The sequence below is a fragment of the Mycetomoellerius zeteki genome, unplaced genomic scaffold (assembly GCF_001594055.1).
Source record: "Mycetomoellerius zeteki isolate Tzet28-1 unplaced genomic scaffold, Tzet1.0 scaffold155, whole genome shotgun sequence".
Classification (NCBI taxonomy): Eukaryota; Metazoa; Arthropoda; class Insecta; order Hymenoptera; family Formicidae; genus Mycetomoellerius; species Mycetomoellerius zeteki.
In genome coordinates this window covers 3121294-3136032 of record NW_017256500.1, presented here as the reverse complement: position 1 = coordinate 3136032, position 14739 = coordinate 3121294, and the positions used below count along the sequence as shown (strand labels likewise).

At 33.1% G+C, this 14739-nt stretch overlaps 2 protein-coding genes across 2 annotated transcripts; one reads left to right on the top strand and one right to left on the bottom strand.

The window, feature by feature from the left end:
• The first annotated feature begins 2666 nt into the window (after window positions 1-2666).
• RpS4 (ribosomal protein S4) lies at window positions 2667-5249 on the top strand. Its single transcript, XM_018444933.1, has 6 exons — window positions 2667-2757; window positions 3586-3844; window positions 4257-4354; window positions 4584-4755; window positions 4846-4975; window positions 5053-5249. Exons 1-6 carry the CDS (start codon window positions 2755-2757, stop codon window positions 5177-5179), a joined length of 789 nt encoding a protein of 262 aa, XP_018300435.1. The 5' UTR covers window positions 2667-2754; the 3' UTR covers window positions 5180-5249.
• A 1714-nt stretch (window positions 5250-6963) lies between these two features.
• On the bottom strand, window positions 6964-14388 carry LOC108720696 (probable tubulin polyglutamylase TTLL2). The gene is made up of 11 exons (XM_018444828.1): window positions 14144-14388; window positions 13870-13926; window positions 13060-13231; window positions 9940-10065; window positions 9355-9458; window positions 8978-9110; window positions 8635-8911; window positions 8323-8525; window positions 7976-8239; window positions 7479-7765; window positions 6964-7229 (listed from the first exon to the last, which is right to left on the bottom strand). Exons 3-11 carry the CDS (start codon window positions 13135-13137, stop codon window positions 7109-7111), a joined length of 1593 nt encoding a protein of 530 aa, XP_018300330.1. The 5' UTR covers window positions 13138-13231; window positions 13870-13926; window positions 14144-14388; the 3' UTR covers window positions 6964-7108.
• Between the last annotated feature and the right edge of the window lie 351 nt (window positions 14389-14739).

The following is a 14739-nucleotide window of genomic DNA, read 5'->3' as shown; positions in this document are numbered from 1 at the left end:
TAAATATGTGTGTGTGCATATTAGGCTTAAATGTATATATATAGAATGTTACGTATAATTACATTCAAAATTTACACAATATAACGTCCATCGATATTAGGAAGAATATTATCTCGAAAGAGATTTATTAAAAGCTCATTAAAACAAAAGGAATATGCATCCTGTGCATATCATCTATTCATATCGTTTGATGTATGGACAAAGATACACAAAATGTAGATAAAACTAAATGGACGACGCCAATCGACGAGAGCTGTGACTGCATTTCTACGCGTTTTGATTGTACAATCGATTTTTCCAGTGCCATTTTATTAGCGGTGCCAATTCACACGAAACTATATTAATGCTCACATCGCATTCTTCCTGTAAACGCGATAAAAGAAAGATAAAGGAACGCTCTTCTGGGAAAAGTATGACCGTTGTACAAATATGATACTTTAATCTGCTCAAAAGTCACAAGCGTTTCACGATTTGGCGTTGCCGTGTCGCGCGATGTTCGCCGACGTCAGCACGGCACTTACCTCGGACAGCGACCGGACGGGCGGAGACAAAGCGTCGTCGCGGATTCTCCGCGGGTCGAACGGTGCACTTCCACTTGACTTGCTCAGCAACGAACGTGTCGCGGGGACGCGGCCTGGCCGACGAAGGGGTCGCGCGCCAGCGTCAGCTCCATCATCCACGGTGGCACATCGCCACCGGCACGGGACGCTGATCGATAATAACTCGAGGTCGACGCCGAGGAGCGCCGTGCGCGATACGCGCGAGATATCCGGAGTTCGAGATACACCTCAGTATATCTCGGTATAGGAGATCGGAGGACTTCCGAGAATTGAGAAAAAAGAGAGAAAATAGAAAGGGAGAAAAAAAATTATATATATATATGTGCGCGAGTGGCGTTCGTGTGTGCGCGATTCGCACACGCTCGCGTGCGTTTCGCACGCGTTTTCGCGACTTCGAGAGAGTTTGAGATACGAGCGCAAATCACTGTGAGAGGCAGAGCGATGCCGGCGCGGATGAACGTTCCGCCATATTGTCGCAATCGCGCGTTTTACAGCCTTTACAGGGGACACGGGACCGAATACTCCGACTTTAGCCCGACTAGCAGCCGCGTCGAGGGAGTCGAATGAGACCGACCGACTGACCGTCCGTCCTCGACTCGGTCGCTCCTTTATCGACGCCACAGAAACTCGTCACCGATGGAGCGCTCGATCAACTCGAGCTGAAAGGAGGAAGAGCAAAAAAAAAATGATCATTGATCATTTTTTTTTTGCTCTTCCTCCTTTCTCTCGAAACGCACCTTCGCTCGCCTTGACAATTCAATTTTCGCATGGCTCTGAAAAAATGTCTTTAGTTGTAATTTATGTATCGTTAATGTGCTAAGATTTATTATAAATACTCTATTTATTATTTATTATACATACTCGCGATTTCTCGGCGCGTTTCACATTTATCACTTGACGCTGTTTAAATTGCTATACATTTTGAAACGAGCATAATTCTCGACTATTTGAATCCTGAACCTTGAAGCACGAACTATATACAACAACCTAGAGATTCTCGTCTGAGTCTGAAGCCGGTATTCATAGTCGGATCTTATATTTAAGTGCGTCTTAAATGCAGTCACAAACCAATCAGAAGGCCGTATTAGCGCCTTAAAACATTACTTAAGACGGTCTTGAAATAAGAATCGACTGAATACCGGCCTGAGATTGGACTTCATATAAACAACTTTTGATTGGTTCACCAAGTTTAGGACGTGTTTAAAGCCGAAATCACACTAAGCATTGAAAATTGAGATTGGAATTTGACCAATAAGGACAAAGAAATTTTAGCTCCTTTTATTTTGATTGGTCAAATTTCAATCTTTAATCTCATGATGCTCTACGAATTATTTTACTACGAACTATTTTACATCTAAAGATAAATTTAAAGAAGCCTTAAATATAAGGTCTGATTATACGGTATTATTTTCTGTTTCCTGTTCCTTCACTGTTCTTTTGAATGTACGAAGCCCTTAATTATTGTAAAATTTTTTAATATGATAGATTTTGCTCTTAAATCCTCATTGCATCTAACAATAAGTTTAAACTAATCATTAACCAAATTAAAGAATTTTTAAACAATTGTAAAGCTGCTTTTTCTCTTGAACGCAGCTAAATTATTTCATTTGTCGCATAGCAAATTTTTCAAACATGCTTTTCGGCTATTCTAAAAATTATGCAAAAACGATTATTTAGCCAACCAACACGTCCAAAAAAAAACTCGTAAAACAAAAATCGTATAAATGAAATATTAGCTTTACTCTAAACATTTACACTTTATACAAAGTAATTTAAACAAAAGTTAACGTTATCTCGTTTGATTTTAATCAGATGCTTTATTAGAATAAATAGCGTTTGCTGCGTAGAAAAAATCACGTTATGTATTTAACATATTATTTAACATATAATTTACAATATTATTTTATAGGATAAATAATAGGAGAAAGCATAAATTTGATGAATTTTAATACATATGTAACGCGCCACGAAAGACGATAGCCAATCAAACTTTCGCTTTTCTGGTAATTTCATTGGCTGTTTGGACATTTCGTTTTCAGACTCCATCTAGTGTCAAATAGTCCTGGGTCATATCGTTGCATTGGCGTCCATTTACGTTCGTTGCAGTTCATTGGCGTCGCAAACGGTTTTTCTTATTTTTCCGATGCGAGCACGCGACACAAATTCTCGTGTCTTTTCCGCTTAGGTTTCCAAGATGGTAAGTTTATTAAGGATCGCGAAATCTGTCTAAATCACGCGTACGCGATGCGAATCTGTTTGATACGCGAAAGAAATCAGTAGTGTATATTTTCGTGTGGCGGATGGTACATTTATGAAACATTAAATGCGTTCTGGTGTCTGGAAAAGGATTGTGATATTGCGACGTGTCATACCGCTTCCTTTCGTTTACTTCTGATAATTTCTTGGTATTTTCTAATGGATTTTATCGTGTTACGGTTCCAGCGAAATCATTCTATTGCAATACGTAAAAAACTATATTTTTGCTCAAATTAAAATTTCCGTTTTTCTCAAATAAATAGAATAAATATTAACTAACCTAAATTTGGACCTAACCTAAATTTATGACAAACCCCGTTCGTTATTTTTCATTTTAATCGCATGAATAGTGTTAAAAATTGTACATTAGCACAAAAATATAAAACTTTAGTTTACATTTTTGTGATAATGTACAGTGCTTTAATTTAGACATTTGTTTTCTATATTTCGTGTGATTACAGATTTAAATTTTTTCAGCAAAATATTATCTATAATTGTTTCTATAAATTGTAACCATGTTGTTATCAATTCAAGAAAAGCAATAATTTCGTGCTTATATGAGAAAATTGTTTATATTATATCAATATATAGATGAATTTGTAGTTTTAATTGCACAATACTATCTTTATCCAATCAATGATGCCTGACTTTTAAATCTTATTAATCTTGACATCATTGATTTTTTTAATTGGGAAAATAATTATTAATTTTTACCATTAATTATATTTAATTTCAAAATATTTTTAATATAATATAAAATTTTTCTTAGGCTCGTGGCCCAAAGAAGCATCTCAAGCGTCTTAATGCACCAAAAGCATGGATGTTGGACAAACTGGGGGGTGTGTATGCCCCCCGACCATCTACTGGTCCACACAAACTCAGGGAATCACTCCCTTTGGTTATCTTCCTCCGTAATAGATTGAAGTATGCCTTGACTAATTGCGAAGTTACTAAGATCGTCATGCAGCGCTTGATTAAGGTTGATGGAAAGATTCGTACCGACCCCAATTATCCTGCTGGTTTTATGGGTGAGTGATTTTGGTGTTTTGAGAGTGTGCACTTAATACTACAAATGCTTCGATATTTGATTAATCAATTAGAAAAAAGAATTTTACTGACTAATCAAAAAATTTCTAAGTATTTGTAGCATCAAGTGGACCATAGTCTATATCTGTTATAATACTTTTTTCACTTTTGTATTATAAAATATTTGATGGAAATGGGCCTTATCGAAGGTATGGTACTTATAATATCGAGAGTAGCATAGTCAAAAAATGGCCAATAATAAAATATATTCTTCATAATGGTCACAGATTGAATTGTGTTTTCCTTCTGTATTACCCAAGAAGAATACAAAAATCAAGACAAAAATATTGTAGCTTATGTATAGATATATAAGTATAAACGAGAGTGGATTAATATCATTTTGACTCGTTTTAGATGTTATTACAATTGAGAAAACTGGTGAATTTTTCCGCTTGATCTATGATGTTAAAGGACGTTTTACTACCCATCGCATTACTGCTGAAGAAGCCAAGGTAATTGTTTTTAATATTGCTTATTCTTTTTATCTAATGATAGAAAAGGGCCTTATCGAAGCTATGGTATTTACAATATCCAGAATATCATAGTCAAAAAATGGCCAATAATAAAGCAAGTTCTTCAATAAGGTCACAGATTGAGTTGCATATTCCTTCTGTATTACCCAAGAAGAGTACAAAAATTATGTAACTATAAGTATCTATAATATGATGTTATATTTTACAGTACAAATTGTGCAAGGTAAAGCGTGTCCAGACTGGTCCTAAAGGAATACCGTTTTTAGTTACACATGACGGTAGAACAATTCGGTATCCCGACCCTGTTATAAAAGTTAATGATACTATTCATCTTGACATTGCTACTAGCAAGATTTTGGATTCCATCAGATTCGATTCTGGTAATTGTCTATAAAATTGAAATTAAGAAGAAATATTAATATTAATGAGAAGAAAATATTAAGTTTAATTTTCCTTTGCTTGATTACCAGGCAATTTATGCATGATTACCGGTGGAAGGAATTTGGGTCGCGTTGGTACTGTCGTGAGCCGTGAACGTCATCCTGGTTCTTTTGACATTTGCCACATAAAAGATGCTCAAGGACATACTTTCGCCACGAGGTACTGAAAATAAGATTTTCATTTTTAGTTGTTTAAGCTGCATTGTTCTTTGTATGTAATGTAAATTGTTTGTGTAGGTTGAATAACGTTTTCATCATTGGTAAAGGCACAAAGGCGTATGTAAGTTTACCAAGAGATAAAGGTGTGAAGCTGTCGATCGCTGAAGAACGCGATAAGAGATTAGCAGCGAAGGGAGTGAATTAATAAATGTACATTTTCAAGAAAACATGAAATAAACCGAGATTAACTTGGTAAATCTCTCCATCCTCTTGTAGATGATTTTCGTTATAATAATTTATTGTTAAAAAACAATAACATAATGCCAACATTACCATCATTTTCCCATCTCTTTAAAATTGTATAAATTTACAAAGTATTCAACATTTGAAACATTTTGTTGAACAAGGGCTAATAAAAGGAAATTAAATGTAAAGCGTACATCATACCTATAGATTCGTATATCGTTCACTTAAAAAAAAAATTTTGATTTTCGAATTATTACGAATTAGTTAGGTAAAGATTGAATTTAGCTGATCAAGGTTAAATATAAATTATTGATGATATTTCGAGTTATATCATTGTTGATGAATTATTCCGAATTATTTGTTATATTTTTATAGAATATCAAAATCGTCACAGTTCAAAAAGTGGTTTTTTAAAAATTTTGAAATAAAAATATTTTAATTATATTTCTAAAAGTATATTTTTCCGCCGCTATTATTTGAAAAAAAAATTTTTCTTTCCTGAAAAATTTAATTTTTTGAGTTGGTTACTTATTAGTTGTAATAAGGAAGCAATATATTATATGACTGTTTTAACACCTGAAAGATTAAAGATAAAAAATACATGATAAAATGATAAAAATATATAGAATTCGTATTCGAAAAGTATGTACGAATAATATGGACATAATGCGCTGTGTTCAAGTGAGTTGAATTTACAGATAGAAACGTGAAGTGTGCAACGCGCATGCTCGGCGGCCATGTTGGTTACGGCTACTACGGAACGAGTGTGACTCGCGGACGCGTTCTCTCGCGAATTTTAATAAAAAGTTGATATGTTTTGATTTTACATCTGGATTAGGAAGGAAAGTTCAGGACTATCGTCACATCGTACTTATCTGCATTTGCGATCGTCTGCTGTTACGTATTTTCGTCGCGATAACGAATTCTCGCCCGCCAAAGAATTATCAAATAAATCGGGGACCACACGAGTGATTACACGGCTTGTTAAAACAACGCACATGACCGGTAAGCAAATACAATTTATTATTTTATCATTTGTTATGTATTTTTAAATTATATAGCATATAGAAGTAGGAATCTAACGTTTAACGATATCGCAGTTGATTGTAACAATAATTTGTATTTGTGATTGTATGTAGAACGTCGCGTTTCTTACGGGAATTCGAGCTGTTGCAAATGAAGTGGGAAGAATTAGCTGAATGCTGAAAGTCGAAGGAGTAATTATACGGATCAACGAAACATTTGGTGAGTAAATTTGATTTATTATTATTAATGAGAGTCCGTGTAATGTGATTCTCTAGATGCATTTTGGCGCGCTAAATGTGGTCATCTGTAATAATGATTAAATTTGTGTGTAGAAGAATAATTATTATGCAGTAATAATAATAAAATTATAAAAAATAGTAAATAATTTAATTATTTAATATTAGTTAGTGATTTAAATCAAATAATTTATTATTAGAGGGAGGTAAAAATGTTGTTATAATAATAATAAGCTTATAAAAATTTGAATAATTATAACAGTACAAAGTTAGAAAAATTATGAAATATAACTGAAAAGTCGATTATAATATTGCAGTCGTTATTATTATTGAATTAATACGATGATGTTGTAATAAAATAATTTTATTTGCAAATTGAGCATGAGATGGCTACATTTAATGCTAAACGTGATTAGCAATGCGAATCTAACTGCTTAATGAATAATCACGATTACTTTTTTAATATATTGAATACGATGTACAGTAAAGATCGATGAAATGAAAAGATGCACGTTTAGTATAATGTGCATTGAACATCGTACGAAATATTTCTTAAAATAACACTATATGAGCAAGCGTAAAATAAATTTGAACGTCGTGAGCGAAAAACCCAGACTCCTAGGTTTTTACTTTTCTGGCAGCCAAATTTCTGTATTTAATTCAAGCGCATTTCGCAAAAGAGCGTTACACTGCTCGTCCGTGAGCTTTTCGTTTCTCTGCTGCACTTCCTTTGCAGCTTTTAAATACCTATTTGGAAAAAAAAATTTATTATAAGATTGTCGCGCATATTTTTCGTATTTACACTTCAATAGTTTTGCATTGCCGTAATTAAATGCGTTAATTTTTTATTCGATACTTAAAGTTGTCATTATATTTTATGCTGAAAGCTTTTTTTATTTCAACTGTTTCGAAAAAAACTTGTAAGTTCGATCTCGATAGTTTTGAGACAGTTCACAAAAATTAAAGCAGAATTAGATATCGAAGATTAAAGATTACTTTTGTATAGAAAGGACCATGTTCTTGATTTCATTTTCAACAATTCTGGGTGACGGTCTCGTGTATTCCGTATTCTCTATATGTTTCGTCCGAATGAACGGACAAATACGAATCCATCCGCCTTCTCTTACGCAGGAAGTCCTCCAGTCCCTGCCATTGTCCCAAATCGGCGGTGACGCATGATTCTCGATCGTGTTTCCTTTATATCGACGTATGTATTTGTCCATTAACAGTTGGTTGTAACGCGGCCAAGTAGTAGGACAAACTTCCGGTGTTGATTGTCGCAGCTAAAGAAAAATTATAATATTTACAAGCAACATACGTTATTTTTCTTTTTCGAATAAATAATACACATTAGTCCTTTTCGATATTAGTATTAATCACTATTATTTAATGTTTTGTTTTTTTTCTTGGAATTAATTTCTTTTTTTGTCGTAATTTTAAATATTATTTGTGCAATTTCGATTGCAAAAGGCAGAGGATTCGCTCGCGATTACCGTGGCTTGGGTCTCCGAGGAAAAATTTAGAAAAGTTTCAGCTTCTCGTCCGAGTTTCGATCTCTTTTTCACGGAGCGGCCTAACTTGGAAGACACTTCACCCTCATCCTCCTCGATGCGGTCGGGGGAGGACCAGATTGTGAACAGAGAGAGTCCGGTATTACATACTGGAAGACCCAATAAATCAAACAAATCATGCAACAGAGGTTTTTTCACTTCTGAATCGACTTCGCAGTCGTTACTCAAAGCTGGACTTAAGTTCACCTAAAATTTATTATGTCAAATTATTAAATTGTTTATCTGGTTTAATTATTTTAGTTTGTCCTTTCGAATTACACTATATTTACCTCTAAGAGCCACGGCTTTAAATTTTCGTCAATCAGCACGTCGAAGCCAAAAAATTCGAAGCAATTCGAAGATTTAGGAATGCCTGCTGCTTGACTTAGAATTGTTAAAGTCACTAGACAGGAGATTCTCTGCCACAGAATCCAATCAAAGTATCCTGACTGTTCGAAATATCTCCGCAGTTGTCTAAATGTCCATTTGCATCCTAAAAATGTAAAAAAATTTGTGTATTATTTTTAAATCTTCTTTTAATTTTTTGCGTAAAGTATAGAAAAAAAATATTAATAAAGATGGTAGTTAACGTATAAAAATACCGGCACCGATGCGTTCTTTCTTTTCCGAGTAACCTGGTCCCAGTTTGTTAAGAGAAAAATTTGTGAGATGTCGAAAGGGATCATCTAATCGCTCCAAGGAAAATTTTTCAGTGGCAAAACGAGCCAGACCTTCCTTATACAAATAAATCGTTAACGGGCGATACGACGGTACGCATACATATAGGCGAAGATCGAATTTGTATCCTCCGATTAGCAAAGGATTCTCGATATACCTTTGTACAACCGCGGCATTATCATACGATAGATCGCTTAATTTCTGAAAAAATATATTTATTATCTAATTTACACGATTTATATTTTGGTTTATATTTAAAAGCCTCACGCGAAATAAAAAGATTCCTCTCCCTTGACTTTGACCGACCGGTTTGCAAATCCAAACTTTATCATCTTTCTCGCAACGACTACACTCTTCGGCCAATTTCGTATATTCAGAAGGCAGGTTATATCCTACGGGACTAATATGATGAATGAATATCAAACAGGAATAATCTTACATTCAACTTGAAATTTATTATTATATATATTATATTTTAATGAGAAATAATTTTTAAAAAAATTTGATTTTATCTTTAAAAGTTTTAATTGATTAAATATTTGAAACAGATTTCAAATAATTTCATTGATGAAGATAATAATTTTTACAAGAAAAACTTTATGTTAAAATCGCAGGCAAGCTCGATTAAAAGTTTATTCGTATACCTGAAGTCATATATCGCACCATGGACTTTTTTCATGCGCTTCAAGTGACGGATAAGCTTATCCTTTCGGCAGATGGAATTTCCCTTTGGTATACGATTGACAAACTGTTCGAAAAATAATCCGAAATACTATTTGAGCAATTTTTTTAAAATTAAGCTAATAGATAATTAGAGAAAAATTATGTGCGAAATAAGTAGTTAATTTTATATTAAATTAAAAAAATTCTATAATATTAATTAATTAAAACATACAAAATTAATTAGTAAAAATGATAGAGCGTCAAATATTATTATAAATGTTAAAATCAAACATCGTGCTAGGCTCTTTGCCATTATTTATTACCCTTATTAAAATTTATGATTCGTTGAGCCTTTGGAAAGTTAATTTTTAATTTAAAATCAAAGTTAACTTTATAGATAAAATTAGGAAAATTACAATGACTTGAAAAAACACAAATTTATTGTAATAAAAAGATTAGGATTTTTCAGAAAAAATTGAAAGAACCGTCCTTTTGATCGTTCGTTGTTTACGATTCGAAGAGAATTCGAGATTTCGCAAAACTTAGCTTAGATATTGCGTTATTACCTGGCAGGGGAATAATGGCCTGTAATGTGATGTGGGGAAACCGCCGGACCGCCACCATAAATTCCATCGATCTTTGAATACATTATTTTCACCGGCATACTCCCGCCATCCCCTTTCCGTGCAAACCTACAAAAGAAAACATCCGCGATAGCGAAAGTATGGCTGATATCATGTCGACGTTTATTCCGAGGATCAGGTACTATTTATATAATCCGTCTCAAATTTCAATATGTGCGTGGTCAAGCATTTTTTTCCGTTGTCAGACGGCAATAAAAAAAGCAACTAATCTTTTCCGTATTATTTGCAACAACGTGAAACGTCTATGACGCTCTAAATGTCATGATGAAACGCAATCGTTATTTTTGTGTGAGTGTGACAAAAGCACAACTTCGAAAAGACAGCGATTGATATGTTAATTTATATTCTTGTCTTACACACATTGACAGATTTATAATAATTTAAAATTGAATTGCGTAATTTTAAAGTAATCTACTCGCGTAGAATATGTTGGATGAAAATAGTAGTTTTATCGATGCAATCGATTTGTAGATATAAATATTCTTACAAATAAATTTGTGGAGAGTACTCGACTTATTTTAGAATCTTGCTAAATATACGCTTATATCAGGAGTTACAACCGAAATACCACACACATAATCGATATCTATTTAATTCATACGCCGTGCACAGACGTATTTCATCAATTTCTATATTTGGCCAAATTGATAGAGTTAACCACTTTCAGTTCGGCAACCGAAAGTGCATTCCTTAATTCCAGATATCTACGCATTCTAAAGTTTCAAAACTTTCGAGGGTGAGGCACGAAAATAGCGACGACCGCCCTTGATTTATTGTCGTGTTATTAGAACATTAGGAATGACTGCTCGTTGTATCAAAACGAACCAAGGCCTCTGATTATAATTAAATCGGCGTACACGACACATCTCTTTAATTGAAAAGTTTATTTTTGAACCATCTCATAAAATTCATATTTTTTAGAAACAAAGAATTTATACACTTAATAAAATATAAATTTGAAAGATTTTATAGCTTATCATTATTTTCGACTTTAAAGTGATTTAGAAATAACCTTTAATTACGTGAGTAATTAGAGGTTACTTCTAAATCACTTCTAAATAAGTTTACGAAGCATTTAGGCAACTCGAGAATGATTATTTTTATTCCTGCATTTTGAATTTCAAAAATGCATTTTATTTATTATAATTTAATTATCTCTTTGTTTTTGAATTAGAAATAAAAGTGTTTTCTTAAACACGGTACAAATTTTCCCGCATCATGCAGATTTTCAAATTCTATTCTCTCGACGATATCATTATTTAATTTGATCAATCGCACGTTAAAACACAATTGAGTTACTTACGTAGCTTCAGAGTAGCTCATTTTAGCGAACGTTTATGCAAACCATCGTATAACTCACGAATTATACGTTACTATTGACAAACCTCCATTTTTTGAGTCTTTCTTTCACGAATAACCTAATTTTTTCTGCTCTCTTTTAACTTTTCCAATTAACGACAATCAAAGGCAAACAAGTAATTGATTTAATGAATGGATGAACTGGACGAAAAAAATTAGATTTTATTAGATAACAACAATGTGCGAATTTTTGGACGAGTCGAGACAGTGAATCCACTTGCAAAAAATTATTTCAACTGACATGGAATTCTTATTACTGTTGACTAATTGCAAAACATGTTAATTTTTACGCTACGTTATCGATACATTTATTAGCGTTTCCTCTATCATATATTTAAAAGGAGATATTAAAAAGAAATAGTATCAATTATAAGAACGATGTGTGATATCTTTTTCAAATCTTATCACTTCTTTTAATAATTTAATATTTACACAGGATGTATTTTGATTTTTAATGTAAATTTCAAATAAAAGATTCAGGATTTATTTTTTAAATTAAAATATTGAGAAAATAATAACTTCTCTTATAAAAATTTAATTTAATTTTGAAAATTACTTATTTTGAACAACAGTGCTTTTAATACTCAAAATAAGTCGTTAATCACTACCTTCCAGTATTAAATTTTTGTAAGAATTTAATTATTTTTGTAAGAATTTAATTGCGTTAAATAGATAAAATTGCAAGATTTTATTTATTGTACATAAATTCAACTTTATCTTCTCGATAATTACCGATTTAATTGTTGAATATTAAAAATTCACGGCAATGTTCGTGATTAAATGGTCTTTTTTGAAATTTTATTAATTCTTCGTGGTCATTCGGGGTCAAAATGACTCGAGCATCACGTTAGATGAAAGATGAACTTCCTGGCATCGGAAGGGCGCGTATCTGCCATCGAAGGTTTGAAGCTTCAACTATCGATAGAGATGCTTAGCTTTTTAATCAAACCATTAGTATACGTCTAGCAGCCATTCGCGCAAAAAACGTGTTTTGATGTGTGACCACGAAAAGTTAAAAAAAAATACTTCCAAATGAAAGAATCTATCATTAAAATTCACTCGTAAGATAGCCTATATATTTAGTACTAGAATTTAATACTTGTTAATCACTTTTTGTAATGTATACAACAGAACATACCGATAGTTATAAAGTTTGAAATCGCACAGAGATCACAAATCTCGCGTCGGAAATTTTCACGAAGTCCAACTTAGTTTTCTACTTTTATTTTTTACCATTGCATGTCGCACTTACCTAATCATCGCGTCTAAAAGCGGTAAGTGCACGCTGAGGCGCGTTGCAGGTATGCATGTATGTATCGCATACCTTGAAAAGTATTTGGTTCAAGGGCGCTAAGTCTAAGTTTGTAACCATGCCGCGAATAAATTCTAAGGGACATAAAAAAACTAAAGCTAGAGGGGGACCTATCTCCGCGTTCACTGCGGTGTATTACATTACATTTTCCGTCGAAGCCGACGACCTTTCGCGTCGAATCGTATCGATTATCCGCGATCCATCGCGCGGCAACGCGTACAGCCGTTTCGGCGTTTGTACGCCGAATAAATGACGTGCAGATTTACAATCGGATTACAATTAGTCTATGATTTAAATTGTGCTTTATCGAGAGCTTCATCGACGATCGTTCGTTTCTGAAATTGTAGGAATTTCATCTAAATCAATTATACCTGTACAAGTAGATGCGGTCCGGTACCGTTGTCATTTAGTCTGAACACAAAAGGCCCTTCCATGCATTTTACTGCCATGCCGAAGCATCATATTTTTTTGAGATACAACGAACTTCCGATTTAGTTACGTCGATATTGAATTGCATTTAAGAAGCGCATTATAATATGTAATCTAAGAAAAAGAAGGATCAAATTAATTAAATATTTTGTGTTAGTAAAAAAAGAAACGCATCAATAAATTAATTACACTATCAATTTTATTGTTTCTAAATAACACTCGTACGTAGATAGCTAAAACCATTGTTTTCTTTTACCAAAATATAGAAGAATTTAATTTCATATTTTCTTCACTGCAGAGGTCGTAATAAAAAAATATGCAAATATCTATGATAATACTCTTTTTATCGAAAAAATTCAATAAATGTTACCTCTTACTTTTTAAATAACACAAAGTAAATAAATATAATAATTTTATTGAAAATATAAATTTCTATAATAGAGATAATCAATGTGGATTCGTTTTTATTTGTTTTTATATTACGTTTTGAAAATAACGGATTAAAAAATTAAGCATAAAGTAGTTTATCGATATTAATTATAAATTAATAACGCGTTGTGTTTCTATTAATATACTAGTATGACTTATGTATCGTATAGATGTACCAATGTCAAGGAGAATGCTGGGATATTTTGAAATGTAAAGCGTATATACTTATATAGATCGCGGAGGACACCACGTGTGTTGTGTCTATCGTTGTGTCAACTCTTAGTATAAGCAAAATAAAAGGTAATATACAGGAAATATCTTACCTTTACAGGTGATAAACATTGTGTTAATAATCCCAGTCCTCACATACCGAGAGTTATCTGCAAAAATAAATATTATATTACATTATTTATGAATTTATAGAAATCAATCGTTACACATAATATAAATATACTCAAAATCACAATTTATTATATATCTAAATACTAATGAATTATATTATATAAGATATAAAATGTAAAAATCATCAATTTAAGATTAATATTGCTATTTTCTATGAATTTTAATTCTATTTGTTAATATTCATGAAGAACTTACACAGAGGTAACAGATGTAAATAAATTTACTGCCAATTCCGCTACCATTTTGACTTGGTAAATCGAGAATCGCTTATAGTTTCGATACATCGAAGCTTTTTTTTTCCGCGAAGTTTCTCGCTGATTGTGAGATGGTTAGTGTAGACAAGGCGGGATCTCGGTTCTCACTGGTACGCGGCCACGTTCCGGTCTACGCAATCGCTTTCGGCTGATTCGCAGGTGCGCAGGCTACTGCTGTGAGCCGCTTGCAGCTTTTATGCGCTTTCCACCGCGATTGCCGCAAGGGACGGCAAGGCCGCTAGATGAGAATGCTGGTTGTAAGATATGTAATAGGCGGTCAGAAACAGCTCGTTGTGGAAGGATCCAAGAGAATTTAGATAATTCGAATTTATGGAAGGTTATTAGAAGCACGCGACGGGTACTGTCGTTCTTTCCCGTCAAGGTACAGGGATGGCTGCATGTGGCAACTAATAAAGCTCTAGACCTTTTAAATTGAAATATAGTATTATATATTGAAATCAGAATATAATAGAGCGTAATATTAAATTGAATACTTTCCGACAATTAACAAAAGTATTCGACTTTTAAGTCCTGACT